The sequence below is a fragment of the Pecten maximus genome, chromosome 12, assembly GCF_902652985.1.
Source record: "Pecten maximus chromosome 12, xPecMax1.1, whole genome shotgun sequence".
Lineage (NCBI taxonomy): Eukaryota > Metazoa > Mollusca > Bivalvia > Pectinida > Pectinidae > Pecten > Pecten maximus.
This window is the reverse complement of record NC_047026.1, coordinates 6,691,107-6,718,878: the sequence shown is the minus strand read 5'-3', so window position 1 is coordinate 6,718,878 and position 27,772 is coordinate 6,691,107. Positions and strand designations below refer to the sequence as shown.

Below are 27,772 nucleotides of genomic sequence, written 5' to 3'. Positions count from 1 at the left end.
ATTTATTTACCTGAACGCCTTAATTTAAAAGGCGATAATTCGATACAAAAATAACGAACCTGATTGTATAATTAATTACCTCGATCAATCATTGAGCATGGTAAACATCAATACTATCAATGTATGTGTTTAACTTTGACCTACTTTGTGGTTTGTAGGTAAAGGAAACACGCTAATTGGTAGTCTGAACATTCCGATCCCATAGATTCTCCTCTGTGTTCAAATTAGTGTTAATACACCTATGGTGTACTGTTCCTAATGCTATCTGACCTTTAATGTCGTTTATACTTAAGTAGACTTGTATGTAGGCTAATAGTAGTCCGTTTGCTACTTAACGGATCTTAACAGCCTTTTTGATTTGCAATAGCATGACCAGATTTTGTAATTAAACATCAGTAATTGAAGAGGGCTGTTTATTGATAAAGTAACTTTAGTATGACAAATTGCTATTTGTTAACCACTCTTAGTTTGACTAACTGATATTCTCTCTAAATCATTGCAATATTTGCTTATTGACAATCGCTCTTCATCATGAGAAGTAGGTTTTGAACAAACCCAACATAAAAGAGAGCTGGTCTGCCTAATCATGTATGTAAAGCTGTAGCATTAGAGGTTTTCGTGAAGGAATGAAAGATATGTTTGTCATGATTTATTAGATTTATTGTATCGCAGTATCATCTTGTATTATAGATAATTATATCACAACAAACAAGCGGGAATAATTAAGAACCAGAAATGATAAGTTTCCTTTGTATAAACTGCACAATACAATGAATATACAAAAAATGATAAATTATACGATACAAGGACAATAAAATGCCTCAACATTCACCACCTGATCTAATAGCGGATACCATAGCAACGCTATACCCGATGAAACAAATAAGCAAACGTTAAAAATTCAATTGAACTGCAACCATTGATTTAATCAATATTTTCATTTCAAAAGAAAATATGGCGAACAGATACTTACATTATTATTAACAAGAAATATCTTTAAAAAAGAAAAATGGCATAGTTTTAATGCTGGTGGTTATAATGTAAAACTGCTGGTGAAAAAAAAAAAAAATGAACTTATTCGTTTCAGCACGGATAACAAAATTATATCAGTTTGAGTCATTTTTGATGATAATAAGACTGCATTTGAATCAGGAATATAATTGTATTAATGTGTCATTTGAAAAGATACATTCACTTATTCAGCTTGCATTCAATCTTAACTTTGTTTCGTTTTTAAATGCATTTCTGCATTTTGCATTTACCGCTACATTGACCATTGCAATCACATACTTCATCTTGACCAGTAACGCCACCTGTCGCGTCATAACCGGGGCCAAAAGAATATTATACGGCTATGCCGAAAAATACTCGGTCCCACCTCGAAGGAATTGTACTGGGAGATTACACTCTAGAATGGGATGACATTAATTGTGGAATTATGTAAAGTACACCTGCTCCGTAATCAAGTACGTATACCCCGCGAATAAATTAACTCTTTTGTTTAGTATATACAATACACAATAGAATTATAGGAAGTTTACTGCCGTTATAGACACGGCATATATCTCTAGTGTCATTAACGTAAGTGGTTTCGCTCTCTCTGCTTTCATAGCAGAGCGTTTGACGGAGTTTGGTATCAGCATATGTATGAGGAAATGTAATAAACTCGAGATTCATCGCCAAAGTGGATGGTTTTGTTTGGTGCTTATACTGTAGTATTGGACAGAAAAAAAAAAAAAAAAAAAAAAAAAGCAACCCCCCCCCCCCCCCCCCCAAATGTATCAGAAAATGTTATGCACTCGAGATTCATCGCCAAGGTAGATGGTTTTGTTTGGTGCTTATACTGTAGTATTGGACAGAAATAAAAAAAAAAAACAAAAACCAAATGTATCAGAAAATGTTATGCACTCGAAATTTATCGCCAAGGTAAATTATTCTGCTTGGAGCTTATGCTGTATTTGCGGTTGCCAAGAGTCCGCCCTGATGGGGATAAAGCCAATTTAATCTTAAGATTTAAACCGTACTTTAATTTTAATCAAACACGAATATAGACACAATGGAACGACATGCTCTAAATTTACGTTTGCTGCAGAGGAACTGATGGTCATACCAGCCGACATCTCATATTGACCATATTCACACAACAGTTTGACAGAATCTTGAACATATTAACAAATATTCGAAGGTGATAAAAGAACATTTCACGCCTCAACAGTTCCCCTGGTCTGGCGAATGATAAGATGAATTGTTGGTAATCTACTGTGCGATAGTTAGGGACGATTCTCCACTTTATCTACCAGCTGATTGGGTTTGCGTAACTATTTTATCCAGTTAGGTTCCAGAGGTTATCAGAGGGTGATACCGACGAAGATCCAGCATTCCTTCTTACGGCTGGGATTCACTCTAAATACTTTCCATGGAAGAGATCATCTATAAATGAAGCAAGGTTAATCAGTTGCTAGTTAAAATATACCACATCATTGCATTCAACAGTTGAAATACTTCAATTGAGCGTAAAATCCAATCAATAGTTTAGCCTGGTCAGGATCGTGAAGACTGCAGGCGCAAGTAACCGATAAACCACATCACAAAGATATCAAAGGTTTTGTGGTTACACGGATGTGTTGTAACATTTCCGGGATTTCTGTAATCTACATTCTGGACACGGTGTGCCACCTTGACTGGCAGTAGACGAACCAGCCAGCACGTACACATCCACTTTAAGCCAAATTATAAAGACTTGTTAAATAGAGAATAAGATCTACGGCGTGCGGATATCTTGATAATGTTGATGTAACTAGCAGTAGTTAATATTAAGTTTTCGAAAATAACATATTGGCTAGCAAGTTGTATCTCAAATTTGAAAACTACTTCACGAGAGTCAGTCTGATACAAATGATAAGCAATGACTATGCAATGTCTGATAATATTTCCCGTGTTAACATTGAATAATCGCACAGTTTAGAGTACTGTTAGATCAAAATGGGCGAAACAATTGAACAACTGCCAGCAGAAAATGGCAGAAAGTGTTTCTGAGGAGTAAACTTAGGTAACACTTGATAAAAATCGTCATGATTATGTAATTACTTCGCGATGACAACGAAAACCGCAATTGGCATCAATATTGCGACCATACAACTCGTACATAGTTTTTGCCATCCCACATCTCTCGAATCCATATGTTTCAAGTTTGTCTGTCAGCATTCGGTATTTAAGACACTAACTGGGATAATAAGAGCAAGTGAAAGGTGTTACGTTGAACATAATGCATTTCAATATCCAGGGCGATGTCCCAATTTAAGGTCAATGCAAAGGCTGCTGCATAAGAAAATGTACATATTGTACTAGTCCCTGATATCAAGTTAATGAACTGAATATAGGGTTGCCTGGCAAATATATATATTTTCTGTTTTATAAATCATCAAAATACATAGTCATATATATCAAACTGAAAATGAACTACATTGTATCAAACATTGTATATGCTAACTGTCTAGAAACAAACATATATGTAAATCAATAAATAAAAATGAAGAAGAGTTAGGGAATTGGTTTCAGTGTGTATATTCGTCAAAAAAAAAAAAAAAAAAAAATCTAGCGAAAAAACCCAATAAAGACCTCTTTAATCTATGAACCGTTCAAAAATCACTAGAACGAAACAGGCTAGAAATGGATTGGATTCAGCTAATAATTTGCTAGTTTATGTGCAAAACCACTTAAAAATGTTAAGGGTCGTCGATATCCAGAATAGAGGAGAGGGCAGTGTAAGGGCGGTAATTTTCAAAACGGACATTTCATGTTGAAAGAACTTTCATGTATTTTTTTCGTTTCTCTTATTGATACAGTAAAGCCTCTTTATTGTTTGTAGATATAAAACTTTATCTTCCAAAAGTTTACCTTCCGAAACACATGGTCTTATTTCCTTGTACTTTATCAATGGTTTCCACGCCAATCTATTTTATTTCCTATTTTGTATTTTGCACTCGTTTTCATCGATTTTAGTCTAAATTATTGCGGTTTCGTTTCATTGTCGACATTTTCCGCTGTTCAGACAAAAAAAAAAAAAAAAAAAACAACAAAAAACGACCATGTACTTGATGCTTCTTTGAGGCGTGACGTCACTTCATCCAAACTAGAATTGGTTTGGTTTATTTTGTTTAACGTCCTATTAACAGCCAGGGTCATTTAAGGACTTGCCAGGTTTTGGAGGTGGAGGAAAGCCGGAGTACCCGGAGAAAAACCACCGGCCTACGGTCAGTACCTGGCAACTACCCCACGTATGCTTCGAACTTGCAACCCAGAGGTGGAGGGTTAGTGATATAGTGTCGGGACACCTTAACCACTCGGCCACCGCGGCCCCCGCCATCCAAACTAGAAGCAGGACAAGAAACCCCTGTGATGGATATAGAATGCGTGTTACTCTATCATAGCGGTTATAATAATACGGTTGTATATTTGATGCTCTGGATTGTCACGTGGTTGCTATTTTTGTAGAATATCTCATGATTAAATACTTATCTGGTAATAAGACTGTACTAATCTTGATGGAGAGTTGGCAAGCCACTCGGGGACGTATCTCATCCTAATCAATGATGACTCAGGTAGCCAGGGAATATTTCGAGGAAGTAAATTTATAGAATAGGGTTTACTATACCAGGTAAATGGGAGTTTATGTCAGGTTTACATTGTTACGTGAAAATATGTCAATTCTAATGAATGCTACCGAAATGCTACGCCGAAACATCAATCGGCAGGATTCGTAAAGGCCGTGCCCTTAGTAACCTTGAAGTTATTTTGCTTTTCCAAATACATATGTATATATTTATGATGATTTCATCAGACCTCTGTCACGTATTACATAGGTTTATCCTGCTAAAGCAGCCAATTAAAATAAAATTGCTGATAAAAGAACGCATAATTCGACCGCTCGTGACCTTTATCGAATTAAGTGAAAAATGCTTTTCCGTCGCCGCAATTGATGTATTTAAATGTCAAAATATCTCTGATTTGGAAGAAAGGTTGATGAAGAAGTAACCAAAAACTATCGCCTGTGTCCGTCTCAGCAGCCTATCATGGCCTCTGCTGGTTGGAGATAGTGTGTTCATGGCTGTATTAAGACCATGGCCTTCCTTATCGCACTGACCACGATAACACCGAATGTGGATTAGTTTTTTCTGCAGGCGTTCACTTTATCGCCAGTTCAGATTAAAAGATTTCTACGATAAAGCAACACGCATCAAAAGCCACACACGTTTTTTTTATTCTCGAGGTAGGTAAAAAAGAAAACAAATTGTCTCGGGCATGTTTCTATCTGGCAATACACTCTTTATTCTGATTCTTTGAGAGATACCACCAAACACTCGACAATTATCACTATACACGTATTTGTGATGCTTCGTTCTCCAATTAAGTCAAATTAACACGCTATCTTTACCATGTGTAGCTGTAACCTTGTTAATTACCAGCATTGGCAGATTCAGCTTATTATGATGTGGTACGTTTACAACATCACTTCATTTACATACACTTCTTCATCACACTAGCCATTCTCTGATAACAATTATAAACTTGGAATGCTTATTTGAACATCAAGCAATACTTTCAGTAGTGTTACGATATATCAGAGTGAAAACAATGCATCACATACCCATGCAAGACCATCAGACCCCAAACCGAATGAAAGACAACAACACCGGAAGTGACATCACATAGAAGGAAAAATAGTTTTCTTCGTCTAAATAAAACACCATGCCTATAGTTAGACACGTTAATTGCAATAAAAAAACATGAAGAGACATTCGCAACACGAAACCGGAAGTGACATCATACACAATCGAAGATCTTTTATAGCCAATGGAAATGGCAAAGGAACAAGACAATGTCGAAAGTGAAATCCGGACGTGTATGTTACGGAATAAACGGAAGTGAAAGAAAGCAGCTTAAAATGTATAATTAAAAAATCAAATGAGAAACATATGTATTTAGCTTAGTAATTGTTTATTATTATCACGTGACGATACCATTGTTCCTCTCATCCTATGATCCCACCGGAAGACATCTTCATCCTGAAATTAAAATAGGCTTGATAAACGTTTCATGATTCATGTGCAAATACAGTCAAACTTCGTGATCTCGTTGCCATGGAAAAAAGTCAAGATGTTCCGAGTAATTGAAGTAACCAAGTATATTGAGGTAGAAATTCTACTCATTCGGAACTGAATGTTTACGTTGAGTTAAGCAAGGTCTTCGAGTTATCACAGTTCGAGGTACAGAGGTTCGACTGCATGTTAAGATTTTGTTTACAAAGAAAATTAAGTTAGTAAAGCTTACTGATAATGCAACAGTAACATAATAACAAAAATAAATCAAATATCCCTGTCGTGAAAGACTCCGCTGTACAATAATTATAGCTTAATAGCTTAATAGCTTAATAGCTTAATAATTATAGCTTATAGCTACAATAATTATAGCTTAATTATCAAGCTTACTGATAATGCAACAGTAACATAATAACAAAAATAAATCAAATATCCCTGTCGTGAAAGACTCCGCTGTACAATAATTAACGTAAGGTACAATGTGTTTTAGTGTGCAAAACCTTAATTAAATACAATAAAAAAACCTACAATGTGATTATTTGCTTAAAAAGTAATATTGTGAAATGTTAAGGTGCAGATTAACATCGACTTAATGTAAAACCACCTGCATTTTTGGCCGAGATGTGTCTTAAATTGTATTGTTATCGCCAGTCCTTGATTTCTACTCTCACCCTCCCTCTAATTACAAAGCATTGGATTACTGGCAAAGACCTACAGTGTGAGAACTTCCGTTAAATGTTCAGACCTACTTTCCTCTATTGTCAGACAGACCACAACTCTTTCCCATACCTCATGCCAATTCTACGCCCCTGGTTCAGGGAGAGTATTAGTCAAATCGACCCCTCCCCTAGTGATAACGACCTCGTAGTGACATCCTAATTCATCTGTACGCTTACAAAACAGAGAAAGACGTCTATGTTTTATTTCATGTAAGTTCCATGAAAGACAAAACTCCGGTATAAGGAAACCGCTGCATTGCTCATGTCTTTAGTTTAATGTATTGACAATTATCCCATGAAACATAAAACTAAGTCAATATTATTCACGTTAAAAAAGGTTGATGTGTGGAGGCGAAATACCCCGAAGACAGAAATGTAGAATTGTATGACGGGAAGGTCATCTTGATTTAAAACAGAAACGGAAATAGACTTTAAAAACTTCTACAATGAACTGACAATCTTCCACGTCAATCCGGGACGGGAATAGAAATCGGTTAAAACATATGACAGGGACCTCTCTCTATAATGCTTTTGATGATTCAGATTAAAGGGAAAGTCCACAGACGAGTCCTTATTTTTTTCCCCACGTGACGTGTACTTATACAACCCCTATGAAGTTACTAGACATATTAACGACGAAATATATATTTGGAATTTAGTTAAATCAATGTTTTGTTAATTAATGTCATTTTATTTGAGACCTCTCTAAATCAAAAGGATATTTCGCATGATTTCATGACGAATAAATATCGCGCATTTTTTGTAGATATTTGAAATTTCAAGAAGTGACATTTTAGAAAAGCTGGCATATTTTATGAAACTGTATTAGTTTCAATATTCTAATCGACTTATCATTTACCAACAAATGAAAATAACTTGTCATAGTTTGATTTAGAAGGTAGTGTCAATATTTCGTTAACATTCTTTTAATGATTATAAGTCTAGCGAAAAATGAGCCCGCTTCACTGGCGGATTTTAAGGGGGTGGGGGTGGGGGGCGCACCCCCCCCCCCCCCCCTTCCCCCTTTAACTTGTTTGAATCTATCATGAAATACACCAGAATTATGTATCCGACCTTGCGCTGAAATGTTTGTGAAGGGACTAGCGGTTAAAGAGACGTTCCAAAACTATCTAACATTACTTACGGTACTTCGCAGACGAAGTTGTAGCGATTCTCACAGTTATTGTCGTTCCATTGGAAATTTCCGGAGAAATCGAACTCCAGACAATGTTCCCCTCCGTTAGCATTGTTAGGTTCCCCCGGGGCGAAGTTTTTATAGGTCAGATAGGAGTTGTCACTCGACCATATCCATTCCCCTTCAGTGAGGAGGTCAGACCCTCCAAGCCAAAAAATACCGGGCTTGTATGAACCTAGGATTTAAAAGAAACGAATGAAACGTCAGTTTGTGTTGTAACATTAGGCGAACAAAAGACAACTTTATATATTCTGTATGAATTGTGTAATAAAAGGGAACATATTGCAAGGCACTGATAAAGGGGACACAAGTGGAGGTGTTAACGAGGAGACACAACCAGGGGACACAATGAGGGGTGTTAACAAGGAGACACACTTATTGACCTTAACAAGGAGACACAATGTGGGACGTTAACAAGGAGACACAATGTGGGACGTTGACAAGGAGACACAATGAGGGAGGTTACCAAGGAGACACAATGAGGGACGTTAACAAAGAGACACAATGAGGGACGTTAACAAGGGGACACAATGAGGACGGTAACAAGGACACACAATTAGGGACGTTAACGAGGATACACAATGAGTGACGTTAACAAGGATACACAATGAGGGACGTTAACAAGTAGACACAATGAGGAACGTTAACAAAGAGACACAATGAGTGACGTTAACAAGGAGACACAATGAGTGACGTTAACAAAGAGACACAATGTGGGACGTTAACAAGGAGACACAATGAGTGACGTTAACAAGGATACACAATGAGGGACGTTAACAAGTAGACACAATGAGGAACGTTAACAAAGAGACACAATGAGTGACGTTAACAAGGGGACACAATGAGGAACGTTAACAAGGACACACAATGAGTGACGTTAACAAGGAGACACAATTAGGGACGTTAACAAGGAGACACAATGAGGGACGTTAACAAGGAGAAACAATGAGGGACGTTAACAAGGAGACACAATAAGGGACGTTAACAAGGGGACACAATGAGGGACGTTAACAAGGGGACACAATGAGGGACGTTAACTAGGAGACACAATGAGGGACGTTAACAAGGAGACACAATGAGGGACGTTAACAAGGAGACACAATGAGGGACATTAACAAGGGGACACAATGAGGGACGTTAACAAGGCGACACAATGAGGGACGTTAACAAGGGGACACAATGAGGGACGTTAACATGGGGACACAATGAGGGACGTTAACAAGGATACACAATGAGGGACGTTAACAAGGAGACACAATGAGGGACGTTAACAAGGAGACACAATGAGAGACGTTAACAAGTAGACACAATGAGGGACGTTAACAAGGGGAACAATGAGGGACGTAAACAAGGAGACACAATGAGGGACGTTAACAAGGAGACACAATGAGGGACGTTAACAAGGAGACACAATGAGGGACGTTAACAAGGAGACACAATGAGGGACGTTAACAAGGAGACACAATGAGGGACGTTAACAAGGCGACACAATGAGGGACGATAACAAGGCGACACAATGAGGGACGTTAACAAGGAGACACAATGAGGGACGTTAACAAGGAGACACAATGAGGGACGTTAACATGGGGACACAATTAGGGAGGTTAACAAGGGGACACAATGAGGGACGTTAACATTGGGACACAATTAGGGAGGTTAACAAGGGGACACAATGAGGGACGTTAACATTGGGACACAATTAGGGAGGTTAACAAGGGGACACAATGAGGGACGTTAACATTGGGACACAATTAGGGAGGTTAACATGGGGACACAATGAGGGACGTTAACATGGGGACACAATTAGGGAGGTTAACAATGGGACACAATGAGGGACGTTAACAAGGGGACACAATGAGGGACGTAAACAAGGAGACACAATGAGGGACGTTAACATGGGGACACAATGAGGGACGTTAACATGGGGACACAATTAGGGAGGCTAACAAGGGGACACAATGAGGGACGTTAACATTGGGACACAATGAGGGACGTAAACAAGGAGACTCAATGAGGGACGTTAACATGGGGACACAATGAGGGACGTTAACATGGGGACACAATGAGGGACGTTAACATTGGGACACAATGAGGGACGTTAACATTGGGACACAATTAGGGAGGTTAACAAGGTGACAAAATGAGGGACGTTAAAAAAGAGACACAATGAGGGACGTGAACAAGGAGACACAATGAGGGACGTTAACAAGGAGACACAATGAGAGACGTTAACAAGGAGACACAATGAGGGACGTTAACAAGGAGACACAATGAGAGACGTTAACAAGGAGACACAATGAGGGACGCTAACAAGGGGACACAATGAGGGACGTTAACAAGGAGACACAATGAGGGACGTTAACAAGGAGACACAATGAGGGACGTTAACAAGGAGACACAATGAGGGACGTTAACAAAGAGACACAATGAGGGACGTTAACAAGGAGACACAATGAGGGACGCTAAAAAGGAAACAATGAGGGACGTTAACAAGGAGACACAATTAGGGATGTTAACAAGGGGACACAATGGGGGACGGTAACAAGGGGACACAATGAGGGACGTTAACATGGGGACACAATGAGGGACGTTAACAAGGTGAAACAATGAGGGACGTTAACAAGGATACACAATGAGGGACGTTAACAAGGAAACATGAGAGACGTTAACAAGGAGACACAATGAGGGACGTTAACAAGGAGACACAATGAGACGTTAACAAGGAGACACAATGAGGGACGTTAACAAGGGGAACAATGAGGGACGTAAACAAGGAGACACAATTAGGGACGTTAACAAGGGGACACAATAAGGGACGTTAACAAGGAGACACAATTAGGGACGTTAACAAGGAGACACAATTAGGGACGTTAACAAGGGGACACAATTAGGGAGGTTAACAAGGTGACACAATGAGGGACGTTAAAAAAGAGACACAATGAGGGACGTGAACAAGGAGACACAATGAGAGACGTTAACAAGGAGACACAATGAGAGACGTTAACAAGGAGACACAATGAGGGACGTTAAAAAAGAGACACAATGAGGGACGTGAACAAGGAGACACAATGAGGGACGTTAACAAGGAGACACAATGAGGGACGTTAACAAGGAGACACAATGAGGGACGTGAACAAGGAGACACAATGAGGGACGTTAACAAGGGGAACAATGAGGGACGTTAACAAAGAGACACAATGAGGGACGTGAACAAGGAGACACAATGAGGGACGTGAACAAGGGGACACAATTAGGGAGGTTAACAAGGTGACACAATGAGAGACGTTAACAAGGAGACACAATGAGGGACGTGAACAAGGAGACACAATGAGAGACGTTAACAAGGAGACACAATGAGGGACGCTAAAAAGGAAACAATGAGGGACGTTAACAAGGAGACACAATTAGGGATGTTAACAAGGGGACACAATGAGGGACGGTAACAAGGGGACACAATGAGAGACGTTAACATGGGGACACAATGAGGGACGTTAACAAGGTGAAACAATGAGGGACGTTAACAAGGATACACAATGAGGGACGTTAACAAGGAGACACAATGAGGGACGTTAACAAGGAGACACAATGAGAGACGTTAACAAGTAGACAAAATGAGGGACGTTAACAAGGGGAACAATGAGGGACGTAAACAAGGAGACACAATTAGGGACGTTGACAAGGGGACACAATAAGGGACGTTAACAAGGAGACACAATGATGGACGTAAACAAGGAGACACAATGAGGGACGTTAAGAAGGGGACACAATGAGGGGTGTTAACAAGGAGACACAATGAGGAACGTTAACAAGGAGACGCAATGAGGGACGTTAACAAGGAGACACAATGAGGGACGTTAACAAGGAGACACAATGAGGGACGTTAACAAAGAGACACAATGAGGAACGTTAACAAGGAGACACAATGAGGGACGTTAACAAGGAGACACAATGAGGGACGTTAACAAGGGGAACAATGAGGGACGTTAACAAGGAGACACAATGAGGGACGTTAACAAGGGGACACAATGAGGGACGGTAACAAGGGGACACAATGAGGGACGTTAACAAGGGGACACAATGAGGGACGTTAACAAGGAGACACAATGAGGGACGTTAACAAGGAGACACAATGAGGGGTGTTAACAAGGAGACACAATGAGGGACGTTAAGAAGGGGACACAATGAGGGGTGTTAACAAGGAGACACAATGAGGGACGTTAACAAAGAGACACAATGAGAGACGTTAACAAAGAGACACAATGAGGGACGTTAACAAAGAGACACAATGAGGGACGTTAACAAGGGGACATAATGAGGGACGTTAACAAGGAGACACAATGAGAGACGTTAACAAAGAGACACAATGAGGGACGTTAACAAGGGGACACAATGAGGGACGTTAACAAGGAGACACAATGAGGGGTGTTAACAAGGAGACACAATGAGGGACGTTAACAAGGAGACACAATGAGGGACGTTAACAAGGAGACACAATGAGGGACGTTAACAAGGGGAACAATGAGGGACGTAAACAAGGAGACACAATTAGGGACGTTAACAAGGGGACACAATAAGGGACGTTAACAAGGGGACACAATAAGGGACGTTAACAAGGAGACACAATGATGGACGTAAACAAGGAGACACAATGAGGGACGTTAAGAAGGGGACACAATGAGGGGTGTTAACAAGGAGACACAATGAGGGGTGTTAACAAGGAGACACAATGAGGGACGTTAACAAGAAGACACAATGAGGCACGTTAACAAGGGGACACTCTGAGGGACGTTAACAAGGGGACGCAATGAGGGACGTTACTAAAGAGACACACTGAGGGACGTTAACAAGGAGACACAATGAGGGACGATAACAAGGGGACGCATTGAGGGACGTTAACCAGGGAACAATGAGAGACGTTAACAAGGAGACACAATGAGGGACGATAACAAGGAGACACAATGAGGGACGATAACAAGGGGACGCATTGAGGGACGTTAACGAAGAGACACAATGAGACGCCGTGTTATGAGGGACGAATTTTAAAAAACATACAATCACAGATGATATATTCGAAAGATGAAGGAAAAGGTAATGCAATTTTAAATGAAGGAGATAACTCGCTGACATAACTAGGCATGTTTGTGCCATCGTTAGATAAACAACGAGTGTCTAAGGTACCCGGATAAGTTATTTTCATAAACAAAATGCTGTTTTGTCACGTTGATATGAAGTACACATCTCTGATCGTTCCCGATAGATTACGTCAGGATAGAGGCGTCTAGTACATACATTCTAAAAGCCTGTATTTACAAAGAATGCCAAAGCTAAATCAAAATATCTAATGACCTCAACGCTACGAATTAAAATTGTCCTTGATAAGACAAAATTGAATCAAAATTTAATTGAGAGAGACAGTGTCTTCTTTACTTTAAATAAAGCCGAGATCGTGTAGATATCAGGTATAATACGTAATTCGAATAGTCCAAAGAAAAAAAACGCACAGAAATGGAAAGAATTTGTCATTGAGAAACATTTCCGTGCAAATCATGAATTTGACTAGTTATGCAAGTGTCAGATGTTAAATGATTTTGGCACATTTTCAAAAGAACCTCGGAAACAGTAACGAGTCTATTAAAATTATCTCTTTAGACCGATCGAGTATGATACGAAATCCCAGCATTATGTGCGGTAGACTAACGCAAGCTAAAGAAACAGACAAACTTAATTTATAAATTATGCCTTTTTTGCATGTCAACTTTTCTAAAACCTGCCTCAGCTTACACATCCCGTGATATCAATGGCGACTATTAATATAAAGTGTTTATTCATAAGATGCTTGAGGGGAAATATAATTTTTCACACCTGGTCGTTAAAGGAAAAAATATGCCTCTTCATATGTTTTAAATAGAAGTATGGAAGAGTATATACAATATGTATTTGCATGACAGTAGTATATTGTTTTTGTTCAATACGGAGTAGTAAACTAGTATATGACCTTTAACCTTTCGGTTGATATATAATACAGGAATGTAGAACTGAGACGGTTGCGTTTCAACTGATCGCACAAATACGACCCGTGAACATTTCGTTATTTAGATCATCTTGCAATTACATGGACGACTTCCGGTTGTGATAAAGGGCTGCAGTGACAGTGGAGTATGAGGAGACGGCAGGAGAACCACAGACACTCAAAGAATTTCTACTTCTGTATCCTAACAAAATATCGAGAAGTATAAATCATGTATAGACTACGAAAAGTCCACACTTGGTTTGAAATCGGTAATTACATCTGCTTTATACCAAAAGGTTAAAAAAAAAAAAAAAAAAAAAAAATTCCATCTGCGAATATTTGTACTAGGCAACCGAACGTTAAAACACGTGAAAACAGCAATAGATACGGTTTATGCTGAATACTGAAAATTTGAGGCTACTAAGAACATCCGAAAAAAAAATTATCCTCATTACATATCTTTGCAGCAAAAAACAACATATTGAAAAAAAAAAAAAAAAAAAAAAATTAAAAAATAAATAAATACATAAAAATAAATGAATATGAAAATAGTAATAGATACAAGATAATCGGCAGCGTACGGCATGAGGCCAAAGGTGTGAAATCAAGACGGATGATGAAGAAAAAAAATTGTTAGAACATGCAGGAAAACTGATGGACATTACGAGGGTATATCACTGGGTTTCCCTAGGTAGAGTAAGTCCTTACTAGATGTCTTCCTGGAGATGTAGCCTGCTATAAAGTGTTGCTCGTGTTCATCTCCGATCTCTGCTAAGTTTCCTCCATAAACGTTACAAATCATCTACAGGGAAAAAAAAGTTCTATTATGATGATAACAATTAAAAAAAAAATGACAGAAAAAAACCCATGTCAATGAAATCTGAATTTAACCCAAAGTTAATAAAACGAGAGTTTAACATGAACAAAATAGAATAACCCCGACATGCAATTGTATACACAAAATCGTAATCCTACTGTAAACGTGGAAATTTACGCGATACTTTTGAGTATTGATGGAAAATCCATCTAAATCTATATAATAAAGATCACCTTCATGTCTTGTTGAGAGAGTGATAGATAGGAAGAGGTAAAGTTGATGTGATGAAGAAATATCAGGAGGAGGAGGAGGAGGAGGAGGAGGAGGAGGAGGACAATAAGATATTGTTCTTGAGAATAAATGATTCTACAAGTTATTCTAGAGTGGGCGTGATATGTATACTGACGCGTCTTGTATGACAGGACGGTGGGATGAGGAGATATTTCCTGATAGATTATTTGTTGCCTATGATTTTGATTGCCACATATCTTTCCTCTTGTTTTCATATCCCTGCCAGAGCAGATGTTTAATAATGTCGCTAACACTTTGTGTTTCTTTATCGGTTGGTGACACACTTGGCTGTTGCGCGACGTTGCATCATTTCCATATTGTTGAGATGTTGACTTTTATCGGCTTTTGTGTGTGGGTCCCAAACTGATGTACTCTACAGATGGTCTAACCATACTTCTGCTGTGGTACTGTCGGTGGTACTGGTAATAAGGATTGATTTAAGACACAAGCTTGCGAACAGAAAAACGAGAAAGAGATACGGTTTTTCTCTTACAGCGGCTTGGGAAAGAACATGGAATCACGTGGAGAAAATTAATTGTTTGGCGTCTTCATCATTGTTTGCTTTGGCTTAAACTGTCTGGCAGGTCATACTCTCTCTGGCATGTCATACTCTCTCTGACATGTCATATTCTCTCTGACATGTCATACTCTCTCTGACATACTCTCTCTGACATGTCATACTCTCTCTGACATGTCATATTCCCTCTGGCATGTCATACACTCTCAGACATGTCATACTCTCTCTGACATGTCATACCCTCTATGACATATTATACTCTCTCTGACATATTATACTCTCTGACATATCATACTCTCTCTGACATGTCATACTCTCTCTGGTATGTCATACGCTCTCTGACATGTCATACTCTCTCTGACATGTCATACTCTCTGATATGTTATACTCTCTCTGACATTTCATGCTCTCTCTGACATGTCAAACTCTCTCTGACATGTCATACTCTGACATATATCCTCTCTGACATGTCATACCCTCTCTGACATGTCATACTCTCTCTGACATGTCATACTCTCTCTGACATGTCATACCCTCTCTGACATGTCATACTCTCTCTGACATGTCATACTCTCTCTGACATGTCATACTCTCTCTGACATGTTATACTCTGTTTGACATGTCATGCTCTCTCTGACATGTCATACTCTCTGTGACATGTCATACTCTTTCTGACATGTCATACCCTCTCTGACATGTCATACTCTCTCTGACATGTCATACCCTTTCTGACATGTCATACTCTCTCTGACATGTCATACTCTCTCTGACATGTCATACTCTCTCTGACATGTTATACTCTCTCTGGTAAGTTATACTCTCTCTGGTAAGTCATACTCTCTCTGGCATGTCATACTCTCTCTGATATGTTATACTATCTCTGACATGTTATACTATCTCTGACATGTCATACTCCCCGGCATGTCATACTCTCTAATATGTCATACTCTCTAATATGTCATACTCTCTGACATTTCATACTCTCTCTGACATTTCATACTCTCTCTGACATGTCATACTCTCTCTGACATGTCATACACTCTCTGACATGTCGTAATATCTCTGGATTGTCATATTCTCTCTGACATATCATACTCTCTCTGACATGTTATACTATCTCTGACATGTCATAATCTCCGGCATGTCATACTCTCTAATATGTCATACTCTCTGACATGTCATGCTCTGACATGTCATACTGTCTCTGACATGTCATACTCTCTGACATGTCATACTCTCTCTGACATTTCATACTCTCTCTGACATGTCATACTCTCTGACATGTCATGCTCTGACATGTCATACTGTCTCTGACATGTCATACTCTCTCTGACATGTCATACCCTCTCTGGCATGTCATACTCTCTCTGACATGTCATACACTCTCTGACATGTCATAATATCTCTGGCATGTCTTACTCTCTCTGACATGTTATACTCTCTCTGGATTGTCATACTCTCTCTGGCATGTCATACTCTCTCTCTGACATGTTATACTATCTCTGACATGTTATACTATCTCTGACATGTCTTACTCCCCGGCATGTCATACTCTCTAATATGTTATACTATCTCTGACATGTCATACTCTCTAATATGTTATACTCTCTGACATGTCATACTCTCTAATATGTTATACTCTCTGACATGTCATACTCTCTCTGGTATGTCATACTCTCTCTGGTATGTCATACTCTCTCTGACATGTCATACTCTCTGACATGTCATACTCTCTCTCTGACATGTCATACTCTCTGACATGTCATGCTCTGACATGTCATACTGTCTCTGACATGTCATACTCTCTCTGACATGTCATACCCTCTCTGGCATGTCATACTCTCTCTGACATGTCATACACTCTCTGACATGTCATAATATCTCTGGCATGTCTTACTCTCTCTGGCATGTCATACCCTCTCTGACATGTCATACCCTCTCTGACATGTCATATTCTCTCTGACATGTCATACTCGCTCTGACATGTCATACTCTCTCTGACATGTCATACTTTCTCTGACATGTCATACTCTCTCTGACATGTCATACTCCCACTGACATGTTATACTCTGTTTGACATGTCATGCTCTCTCTGACATGTCATACTCTCTGTGACATGTCATACTCTTTCTGACATGTCATACTCTCTCTGACATGTCATACCCTTTCTGACATGTCATACTCTCTCTGACATGTCATACTCTCTCTGACATGTCATACTCTCTCTGACATGTTATACTCTCTCTGGTAAGTCATACTCTCTCTGGCATGTCATACACTCTCTGATATGTTATACTATCTCTGACATGTTATACTATCTCTGACATGTCATACTCCCCGGCATGTCATACTCTCTAATATGTCATACTCTCTGACATTTCATACTCTCTCTGACATTTCATACTCTCTCTGACATGTCATACTCTCTCTGACATGTCATACACTCTCTGACATGTCGTAATATCTCTGGATTGTCATATTCTCTCTGACATATCATACTCTCTCTGACATGTTATACTATCTCTGACATGTCATAATCCCCGGCATGTCATACTCTCTAATATGTCATACTCTCTGACATGTCATGCTCTGACATGTCATACTGTCTCTGACATGTCATACTCTCTGACATGTCATACCCTCTCTGACATGTCATACTCTCTCTGATATTTCATACTCTCTCTGACATGTCATACTCTCTGACATGTCATGCTCTGACATGTCATACTGTCTCTGACATGTCATACTCTCTCTGACATGTCATACCCTCTCTGGCATGTCATACTCTCTCTGACATGTCATACCCTCTCTGACATGTCATAATATCTCTGGCATGTCTTACTCTCTCTGACATGTTATACTCTCTCTGGATTGTCATACTCTCTCTGGCATGTCATACTCTCTCTCTGACATGTTATACTATCTCTGACATGTTATACTATCTCTGACATGTCTTACTCCCCGGCATGTCATACTCTCTAATATGTTATACTATCTCTGACATGTCATACTCTCTAATATGTTATACTCTCTGACATGTCATACTCTCTAATATGTTATACTCTCTGACATGTCATACTCTCTCTGGTATGTCATACTCTCTCTGGTATGTCATACTCTCTCTGACATGTCATACTCTCTGACATGTCATACTCTCTCTCTGACATGTCATACTCTCTCTGACATTTCATACTCTCTCTGACATGTCATACTGTCTCTGACATGTCATACACTCTCTGACATGTCATAATATCTCTGGCATGTATTAGTCTCTCTGACATGTTATACTCTCTCTGGATTGTCATACTCTCTCTGGCATGTTATACTCTCTCTGGCATGTCATACTCTCTATGACATGTCATACTCTCTCTGACATGTTATACTCTCTCTGGTAAGTCATACTCTCTCTGGCATGTCATACTCTCTCTGATATGTTATACTATCTCTGACATGTTATACTATCTCTGACATGTCATACTCCCCGGCATGTCATACTCTCTAATATGTCATACTCTCTGACATTTCATACTCTCTCTGACATTTCATACTCTCTCTGACATGTCATACTCTCTCTGACATGTCATACACTCTCTGACATGTCGTAATATCTCTGGATTGTCATATTCTCTCTGACATATCATACTCTCTCTGACATGTTATACTATCTCTGACATGTCATAATCCCCGGCATGTCATACTCTCTAATATGTCATACTCTCTGACATGTCATGCTCTGACATGTCATACTGTCTCTGACATGTCATACTCTCTGACATGTCATACTCTCTCTGACATGTTATACTCTCTCTGACATGTCATACTCTCTCTGACATTTCATACTCTCTCTGACATTTCATACTCTCTCTGACATGTCATACTGTCTCTGACATGTCATACACTCTCTGACATGTCATAATATCTCTGGCATGTATTAGTCTCTCTGACATGTTATACTCTCTCTGGATTGTCATACTCTCTCTGGCATGTTATACTCTCTCTGGCATGTCATACTCTCTATGACATGTCATACTCTCTCTGACATGTTATACTCTCTCTGGTAAGTCATACTCTCTCTGGCATGTCATACTCTCTCTGATATGTTATACTCTCTCTGACATGTTATACTATCTCTGACATGTCATACTCCCCGGCATGTCATACTCTCTAATATGTCATACTCTCTGACATTTCATACTCTCTCTGACATTTCATACTCTCTCTGACATGTCATACTCTCTCTGACATGTCATACACTCTCTGACATGTCGTAATATCTCTGGATTGTCATATTCTCTCTGACATATCATACTCTCTCTGACATGTTATACTATCTCTGACATGTCATAATCCCCGGCATGTCATACTCTCTAATATGTCATACTCTCTGACATGTCATGCTCTGACATGTCATACTGTCTCTGACATGTCATACTCTCTGACATGTCATACTCTCTCTGACATGTCATACTCTCTCTGACATTTCATACTCTCTCTGACATTTCATACTCTCTCTGACATGTCATACTGTCTCTGACATGTCATACACTCTCTGACATGTCATAATATCTCTGGCATGTATTAGTCTCTCTGACATGTTATACTCTCTCTGGATTGTCATACTCTCTCTGGCATGTTATACTCTCTCTGGCATGTCATACTCTCTATGACATGTCATACTCTCTCTGACATGTCATACTCTCTCTGACATGTTATACTCTCTCTGGTAAGTCATACTCTCTCTGGCATGTCATACTCTCTCTGATATGTTATACTATCTCTGACATGTTATACTATTTCTGACATGTCATACTCCCCGGCATGTCATACTCTCTAATATGTCATACTCTCTGACATTTCATACTCTCTCTGACATTTCATACTCTCTCTGACATGTCATACTCTCTCTGACATGTCATACACTCTCTGACATGTCGTAATATCTCTGGATTGTCATATTCTCTCTGACACATCATACTCTCTCTGACATGTTATACTATCTCTGACATGTCATAATCCCCGGCATGTCATACTCTCTAATATGTCATACTCTCTGACATGTCATGCTCTGACATGTCATACTGTCTCTGACATGTCATACTCTCTGACATGTCATACCCTCTCTGACATGTCATACTCTCTCTGACATTTCATACTCTCTCTGACATGTCATACTCTCTGACATGTCATGCTCTGACATGTCATACTGTCTCTGACATGTCATACTCTCTCTGACATGTCATACCCTCTCTGGCATGTCATACTCTCTCTGACATGTCATACACTCTCTGACATGTCATAATATCTCTGGCATGTCTTACTCTCTCTGACATGTTATACTCTCTCTGGATTGTCATACTCTCTCTGGCATGTCATACTCTCTCTCTGACATGTTATACTATCTCTGACATGTTATACTATCTCTGACATGTCTTACTCCCCGGCATGTCATACTCTCTAATATGTTATACTCTCTGACATGTTATACTCTCTCTGACATGTCATACTCTCTCTGACATGTCATACTCTCTCTGACATGTCATACTCTCTCTGACATATTATACTCTCTCTGACATTTCATACTCTCTCTGGTATGTCATACTCTCTCTGACATGTCATACTCTCTGACATGTCATACTCTCTCTGACATATCATACTCTCTCTGACATGTCATACTCTCTCTGACATGTCATACTCTTTCTGACATGTCATACTCTCTCTCTGACATGTCATATATACTCTCTGACATGTCATAATATCTCTGCCATGTATTAGTCTCTCTGACATGTTATACTCTCTCTGGATTGTCATACTCTCTCTGGTATGTCATACTCTCTCTGACATGTCATACTCTCTCTGACATGTCATACTCTCTCTGACATGTCATACTCTCTCTGGTATGTCATACTCTCTCTGATATGTCATACTCTCTCTGACATGTCATACTCTCTCTGACATGTCATACTCTCTCTGACATGTTATACTATCATACTCAGACATGTCATACTCCGCATGCTCTCTCTGACATGTCATACTCATGATTTCTTATCTAAGTGTTTTTGAATTTAGAACCTTGTATAAGAATGCATTAATATCTCTGTAGCACCTGCTTACTACATACATAAGTAACTACAGCGTCAGCGTTTAAACTCTGTAGGGCGTATGTAATGGTAGGTAATGCCACTTATACAATGTACATAATGTTATTCTGCTGAATGAAATTCCATTGTGACATTTATATTACAGAAAAAAGACGTTATGGAATATATATTGCAATTTTCATAACACAAATGTATATGCTAGGCTGTGAACTAACAAAGGCCTGGATTATACAAGTAAGAAATGAAATTAGGTCACAGCAGTGTTTACGTACCTAAGCAATTTAAATGCAATTCAGGTAAAATACATTAAAAAACTTCTCTAATTCATTTGCCCCATTTTATTATTTCACACAGACTTTTTGTATGTTTAAGTTCAGGAGATCATCAACATTTTGCATCAAATTTTATTTTTCACCTTCCCATGTTACATTAAATTGGTTTGAGTCAGAGACATAACGTCTGCCAACAATTGCTCTTTGTACGAAACGGTGGCTGTGTTATATTAGGCTAGTCAGTGTATGATTGATAGCCATCACTTCGTAACATTTGTTACAGTGGGTCAGGTAGAATATAAATGTAGTCTCCTCTGAATCGTAACACTGGCTAAAGTGATACAGAAAAAAGTCAATTCTTACCAGAATAATAATAATTGATCATTTTTGTTAATCAAGTAGTATCACGTGATTAAATGACAGTTTTCAGTTCATTTTTTGTTGTACTGTGTGAGTGTGATGTAATTCTCGATCTTTTGTTTCTTTTTCGTGATAGTGATTTACAGTCACGAAAGAAATTTATGTATTTTTTTTTCTTTGTTTTGTTGAGCGAGGAAAAAATATGGGTTTAATGTATTGTGTTAGTAATTTGTGCTGGATGAAAACCCTTAGATATCAGCTAATATTGGAATGTTTAACATTTAAAACACATTATTCAGAGAAATACCAACATGTGCACGAAGGCGTAATTCTTACTTCAATTCTAAAAATCGAGGGCCAGCAAGAGGCCCAGAGGGCCTGAATCACTTGCATACATGCAGGTAGAAAGGCATGATAGCAAAACTACTATTTTGCAGATGCATTGGTGAATCATATTGTAGATCAATAGCATTGCGACACCATAACTTACCTCCTTTGATGTTTTTGATAAACAATAAATAACCTATATAGCAAGGGAATGGAATACTTAACAAAATCAATGCTACAGTTTTTAAATACATTTTACACCTTGTGACTTCGAAAACGGGCCAAGGTCGTTGGGACAAGGACATTTTCTCGCATTCTATAGTAGGCACCTGCTTGGCCAAATATGAGTGTCCTGTGCCTTTCAGGAATTCTCACAGAAAACTTAACCTTTTTGGTCCCTGCTACCTTAAAAAGAAGTCTAGGTCTATTATATGAGGACAAGCTAACTCCGGGTCGTCTTTAACCCGAGAAGACGTTTTTGACATAATAGACCCTTGCGATCTTGAGAATAAGTTGAGATCATGCGTATGAACACATTTTATGCATACTTTACTCCAGGAAACTCTTAGCCAAGACTTTGGTTTAGTTTGGTTTATTTCCTTTAAAGTCCTATTAACAGCCAGGGTAATTTAAGGACATGCCAGGTTTGGAGGTGGAGGAAAGCCGGAGTACCCGGAGAAAAACCACCGGCCTACGGTCAGTACCTGGCAACTGTCCCACGTAGGTTTCGAACTCGCAACCCAGAGGTGGAGAGCTAGTGATAAAGTGTCGGGACACCTTAACCACTCGACCACCACGGTCCCCTTAGCCAAGAGAAATATAAGTTCCTGGTTAGGTTTAGGTTTCTGAAAGAAGTTAAATTTGACGAACGAATAGACGGAGGACCACTCCTGCACCATACCATAGCTCACTGGAACTTTGTGCCATGAAAACAAAAAACAAACAAAAGTAGAATTACATGGGAACCCGTGGAAAGACGCAATGATGGTGGAACCATGTGCTCCAGTGGAGTAAGCGTCTTCTGATTCAAAGATTAACATAACCCTCACAAGCCATGCTGGAGATATAGATTGTGTGTATTCATTTAAGGATTGATTGTCAGTTTTGTTGCTTGCATTGACTGCTGAAGGGAAGTGAACCTCGTGCAAATGAAGTGCACATAAAGCGGCTCTTCCACTTGTGTTTATGTCCGTTTGGTTTTGGTTTGTTTTTGTTTAACGTCCTATTAACAGCCAGGGTCATTTAAGGAAGTGCCAGGTTTGGAGGTGGAGGAAAGCCGGAGTACCCGGAGAAAAACCACCGGCCTACGGTCAGTACCTGGCAACTGCCCCCCGTAAGTTTCGAACTCGCAACCCACAGGTGGAGGACTAGTGTTAAAGTGTCGGGACACCTTAACCACTCGGCCAACGCGGCCCCTAATTTGTATACGTTGCCTGGTACTGTTTATATACACGTTTATAACAATGTAACACAGTTCACAAAAAGAAAGTCCATTCAAGTCTGAGGCGGTACAGAACTCGATCGCCATTGTAAACTCAGTGAATGTATTCACACGCCGGCAAGAAAAGAAAGTGATTCGTCTCTCTGAACAAAAGCACGCGACCCAAAATCTTCAACGGGAAATGAAGTAATCTGAGTTTACTAAGTTCATTGAGGCGGAGCGAAGTGAAAAAGTAAATAATATTTGATGATGGAGTATGGACATTATAGGTACTTTACAGTCGTTTTATTTCTGTAAATAATACGGGTGTAGTCATTTTGTTCCTTTGATTATACAGATGTTAAAGTATATTCCAGGGAATTTGTTTTTGTTTAACTATAACAAAATAGATACGGAAATATAGTTTTCACACAAATATAGATTAATAGAATCTTTCACCCCCTTGGGGGTGAATGATTATTTTTCTCTCACCCTGTTTACCCTCTTATGTGTCTAATATTAACTTTACATCAATGCAAGGAAATGTTGACGTGACGTGATTGAATTGCCGACGTGACGTCATCGTACTGTTGCCGTGACGTCATGTTATTGTTGACGTGACGAAATGCAATTGTTGCAGTTTTTTTCCCTAGGATGAGATAAGAAAATCTCACCCTGGTAAAACTGCGGATATCCCTGTCCAGGGTAAGATAAACTTTGGTCTACATACATGACTCCAACAATACCTATAAATTGTTATCTCTGAAACACTGAAGTAAACAGTCCGTCATTGACAGAATTCCTTCGCAGCACGCCCTTGACGTAATGCATAACATGTACAAGATGTGGTATTCATAATCAACATGGCGGTTTACAAAAATAGGTGCATTTTCGTTTCCTGACCTGCTGTTTATGCATGCTTACAATATTTTTGCAATTTTTGTGCTTTTACTTCTTATAACGTGTGTAAAGTGTTCTCAATTCTATATAATTGGCACAGCTGTATGGTAAGTTCTCAGGAATTGCTGTTTCGTCTAATACCGTCTTCATCAATATTAATGCAAATAACAAGAGGCCCGATGGCCTTAACGATCATCTGACTCTAAAGACACACGCACTGTTGTAGTATGCATACTCAGTATCGAGTATAGTTGTACTGTTAGCCATGGCTACCGTGGCGGCCATCTTTGATTTCGGACAGCCCCAAAAGGAACAACACTTGGTCAGGACTATTTCAAGATCAAGAGCGAGAGCCGAATCCCACAGGTGGAACTTTGGAAGAAGTTAAAAATACGTTTTATTCAGGAAAACCATGATCGTGTGAATACGTTACAAAATGGCCACCGTGGCTACCAGTGTTAAAGAGTTTACGAAGCCGAAAAATATCATTTTGTTGGTCCCGCTTCTTTAAATTCCTAAAAATACTCAGCTCTATTGTACAGGGGAACTGAAGAAGAAGTTTAAAGCGAAGAAGAGCTGAGTCTCAGTTTCAAGGAAAGTTAAAAAGTTTGAAATGCGAAAAGCTTATGCATGGCGCACGGCACGGCACGTGACGGAAGACGACGGATGAAACACGATGACTGTAGTTCATCCTGACCCTTCGTGTCAGATGACCTGATTGACAATATATATATATATATATACATATATAATATGGCTGTAACTCGAAAGAACTCGTGTAAGAAATCAAATTTCACTCAGAGAAATCATCGCAATCCGGCAGGTGATTCCATACTTCTTCACGTTCGATCAGAAAATTGGACCCCGGCTGTCTAGGTGAAAGCCGACCGCGAGTATACTACCCATTGCGCCTACTAACGACTCAGATACTCTGATAATGCATGAATCAGCGAACAAGCAATTGTCTGTTTTAAAGAAATACACAAGCACCACAAGTGGTACCAATTATACCATAGGTGGTTCCGGAAGTAGTGATTCTTGTTACAAAAAATGTATCAGTTTCCGGTTATTGTCTACTGTCACTACCATTGTCACGTGGTAGTATCAATTGATAATTCTCCAAAACCTATCTGACTTTTCACGAAAAATAAACCATCAGGTACTTATGAACATGATTAAATAAAACATTCAAAATATTTTTAAGACAATAAGAGCGTTATGAAGATCACGTGATCTCGTGTATACCTACCGAAGCCTCAGCCCACGTGGCCTGGATGTTAAAGTCCATGTAGCAGGAATTTCCATGGACCAGGAAGCCACTCGGACAATCTCCGGACACTGAAACATTGATTTGAGAAACTAACCTTACTGACCAAGATTTCAATTGCGTAACTTGCTTGACGTGCAACCGACATACGTTGCAAGGGAGGTAAGTCGCCTGAACAGATGCTCTTAAAGTATAAATTAAAATCATTCAGCAGTACCTTGTGTGGTTACAAACAGGAACAACAGCATACAAAAGATGTCATATTTCTCAATGGCAGCCATCTTGGATATGCAGTTCTGTATTATTCCGGAGATAAGGGTCCGCTGTCCGAGTTATCGCGTTGTGTATAGGGACAGAGTTATTTCTGACATTAGAGATAAGATTTGGAACAACTTGGGCAAACCATTATCTGTATGTATGTTTCGTGTTGTCTTAAACCTGGAAAACATGCCCAGACATTTTCTGGAGTTATTCCTTTCCTGGAAAACACAAAATATAAAACACAAATTGGAACGTAGACATTTAAGATCAAAGGATATGAAAAACATAAACCTAGCGAGAAAACAGAATGACAAACGAAAAGCTAGAAGTACCCTTAAAATCGGTCAAGAAATTATTTTTTCACAACCTTTTTTTTTTAGATTATTTCTTTGCTTATCACAATAACACAAGTACTGATAAAGTATTGGCATTGACAAACGTGTACGTCGACACAAATTATCATTTCATACACAATTCACTTCCGCTAGTAAAATCTAATATAAAATTGCACGTAATTACGGAGGGTGATCAATGGTACAAAAATAATTACGTATGATTTCCGTCAGATTTCAATCGGACACTTTCCAATCTAATTAAAATTAAAAATTGTAATTTTAATTTCCACTCATCTACGATACTCTACGATACACTGCAATATAATTCTTATTAGATTGGACACTTTCGTTACTACACGCGCTCAACAGCTAATCACATCCATAATTTATGTATAGATGATCTGTGTTCTTAAGTCTCTTTGGGTAAAATTCATGAATGAATAGAAAAGGAATCCATTTCATATAATCCGATATAAACCGGGGACGTGGGTACCTAGGGGCCTGAAGGACAAGACCTAATCTAATAAAATTAGACTTGTAATTTCCGCTCCCCTACGATACACTGCAATACAAGATCTAACAATATCCCTTTACAGGTCATCTCAGTAGTTGACAGTTGACATTAAGCAATTGGTCTGAAGCACCTCTGTGTGAAGGAGGGTCATTTATTTTATAGAAGGTTTATTTTTCAGGATAAGATTTAACGGAGATGGTTCGGTAGCAGTTATTTATACTAGACAAAAAAAAAAATCATTTGAGAGTTTTTAATCATAAAGTATGTTAAATGCATCAGTTCTGAGTGGCAAGAATGAGCCGCAAAACATTGTTTAAGAAAATCGGAGTTCTATTCAAACGCTCCAACAACTCTTGAATTGATATATCTAT

The 27,772-nt window shown here is 39.0% G+C and overlaps 1 protein-coding gene across 1 annotated transcript; it reads right to left on the bottom strand.

Moving 5' to 3' along the window:
* Positions 1–5,300: 5,300 nt before the first annotated feature.
* LOC117339903 (perlucin-like) lies at positions 5,301–26,806 on the bottom strand. The gene is made up of 5 exons (XM_033901615.1): positions 26,509–26,806; positions 26,274–26,362; positions 14,731–14,824; positions 7,962–8,187; positions 5,301–6,065 (listed from the first exon to the last, which is right to left on the bottom strand). The coding sequence occupies exons 1-5, from the start codon at positions 26,570–26,572 to the stop codon at positions 6,032–6,034; spliced, it is 507 nt and encodes a 168-aa protein (XP_033757506.1). The 5' UTR covers positions 26,573–26,806; the 3' UTR covers positions 5,301–6,031.
* Between the last annotated feature and the right edge of the window lie 966 nt (positions 26,807–27,772).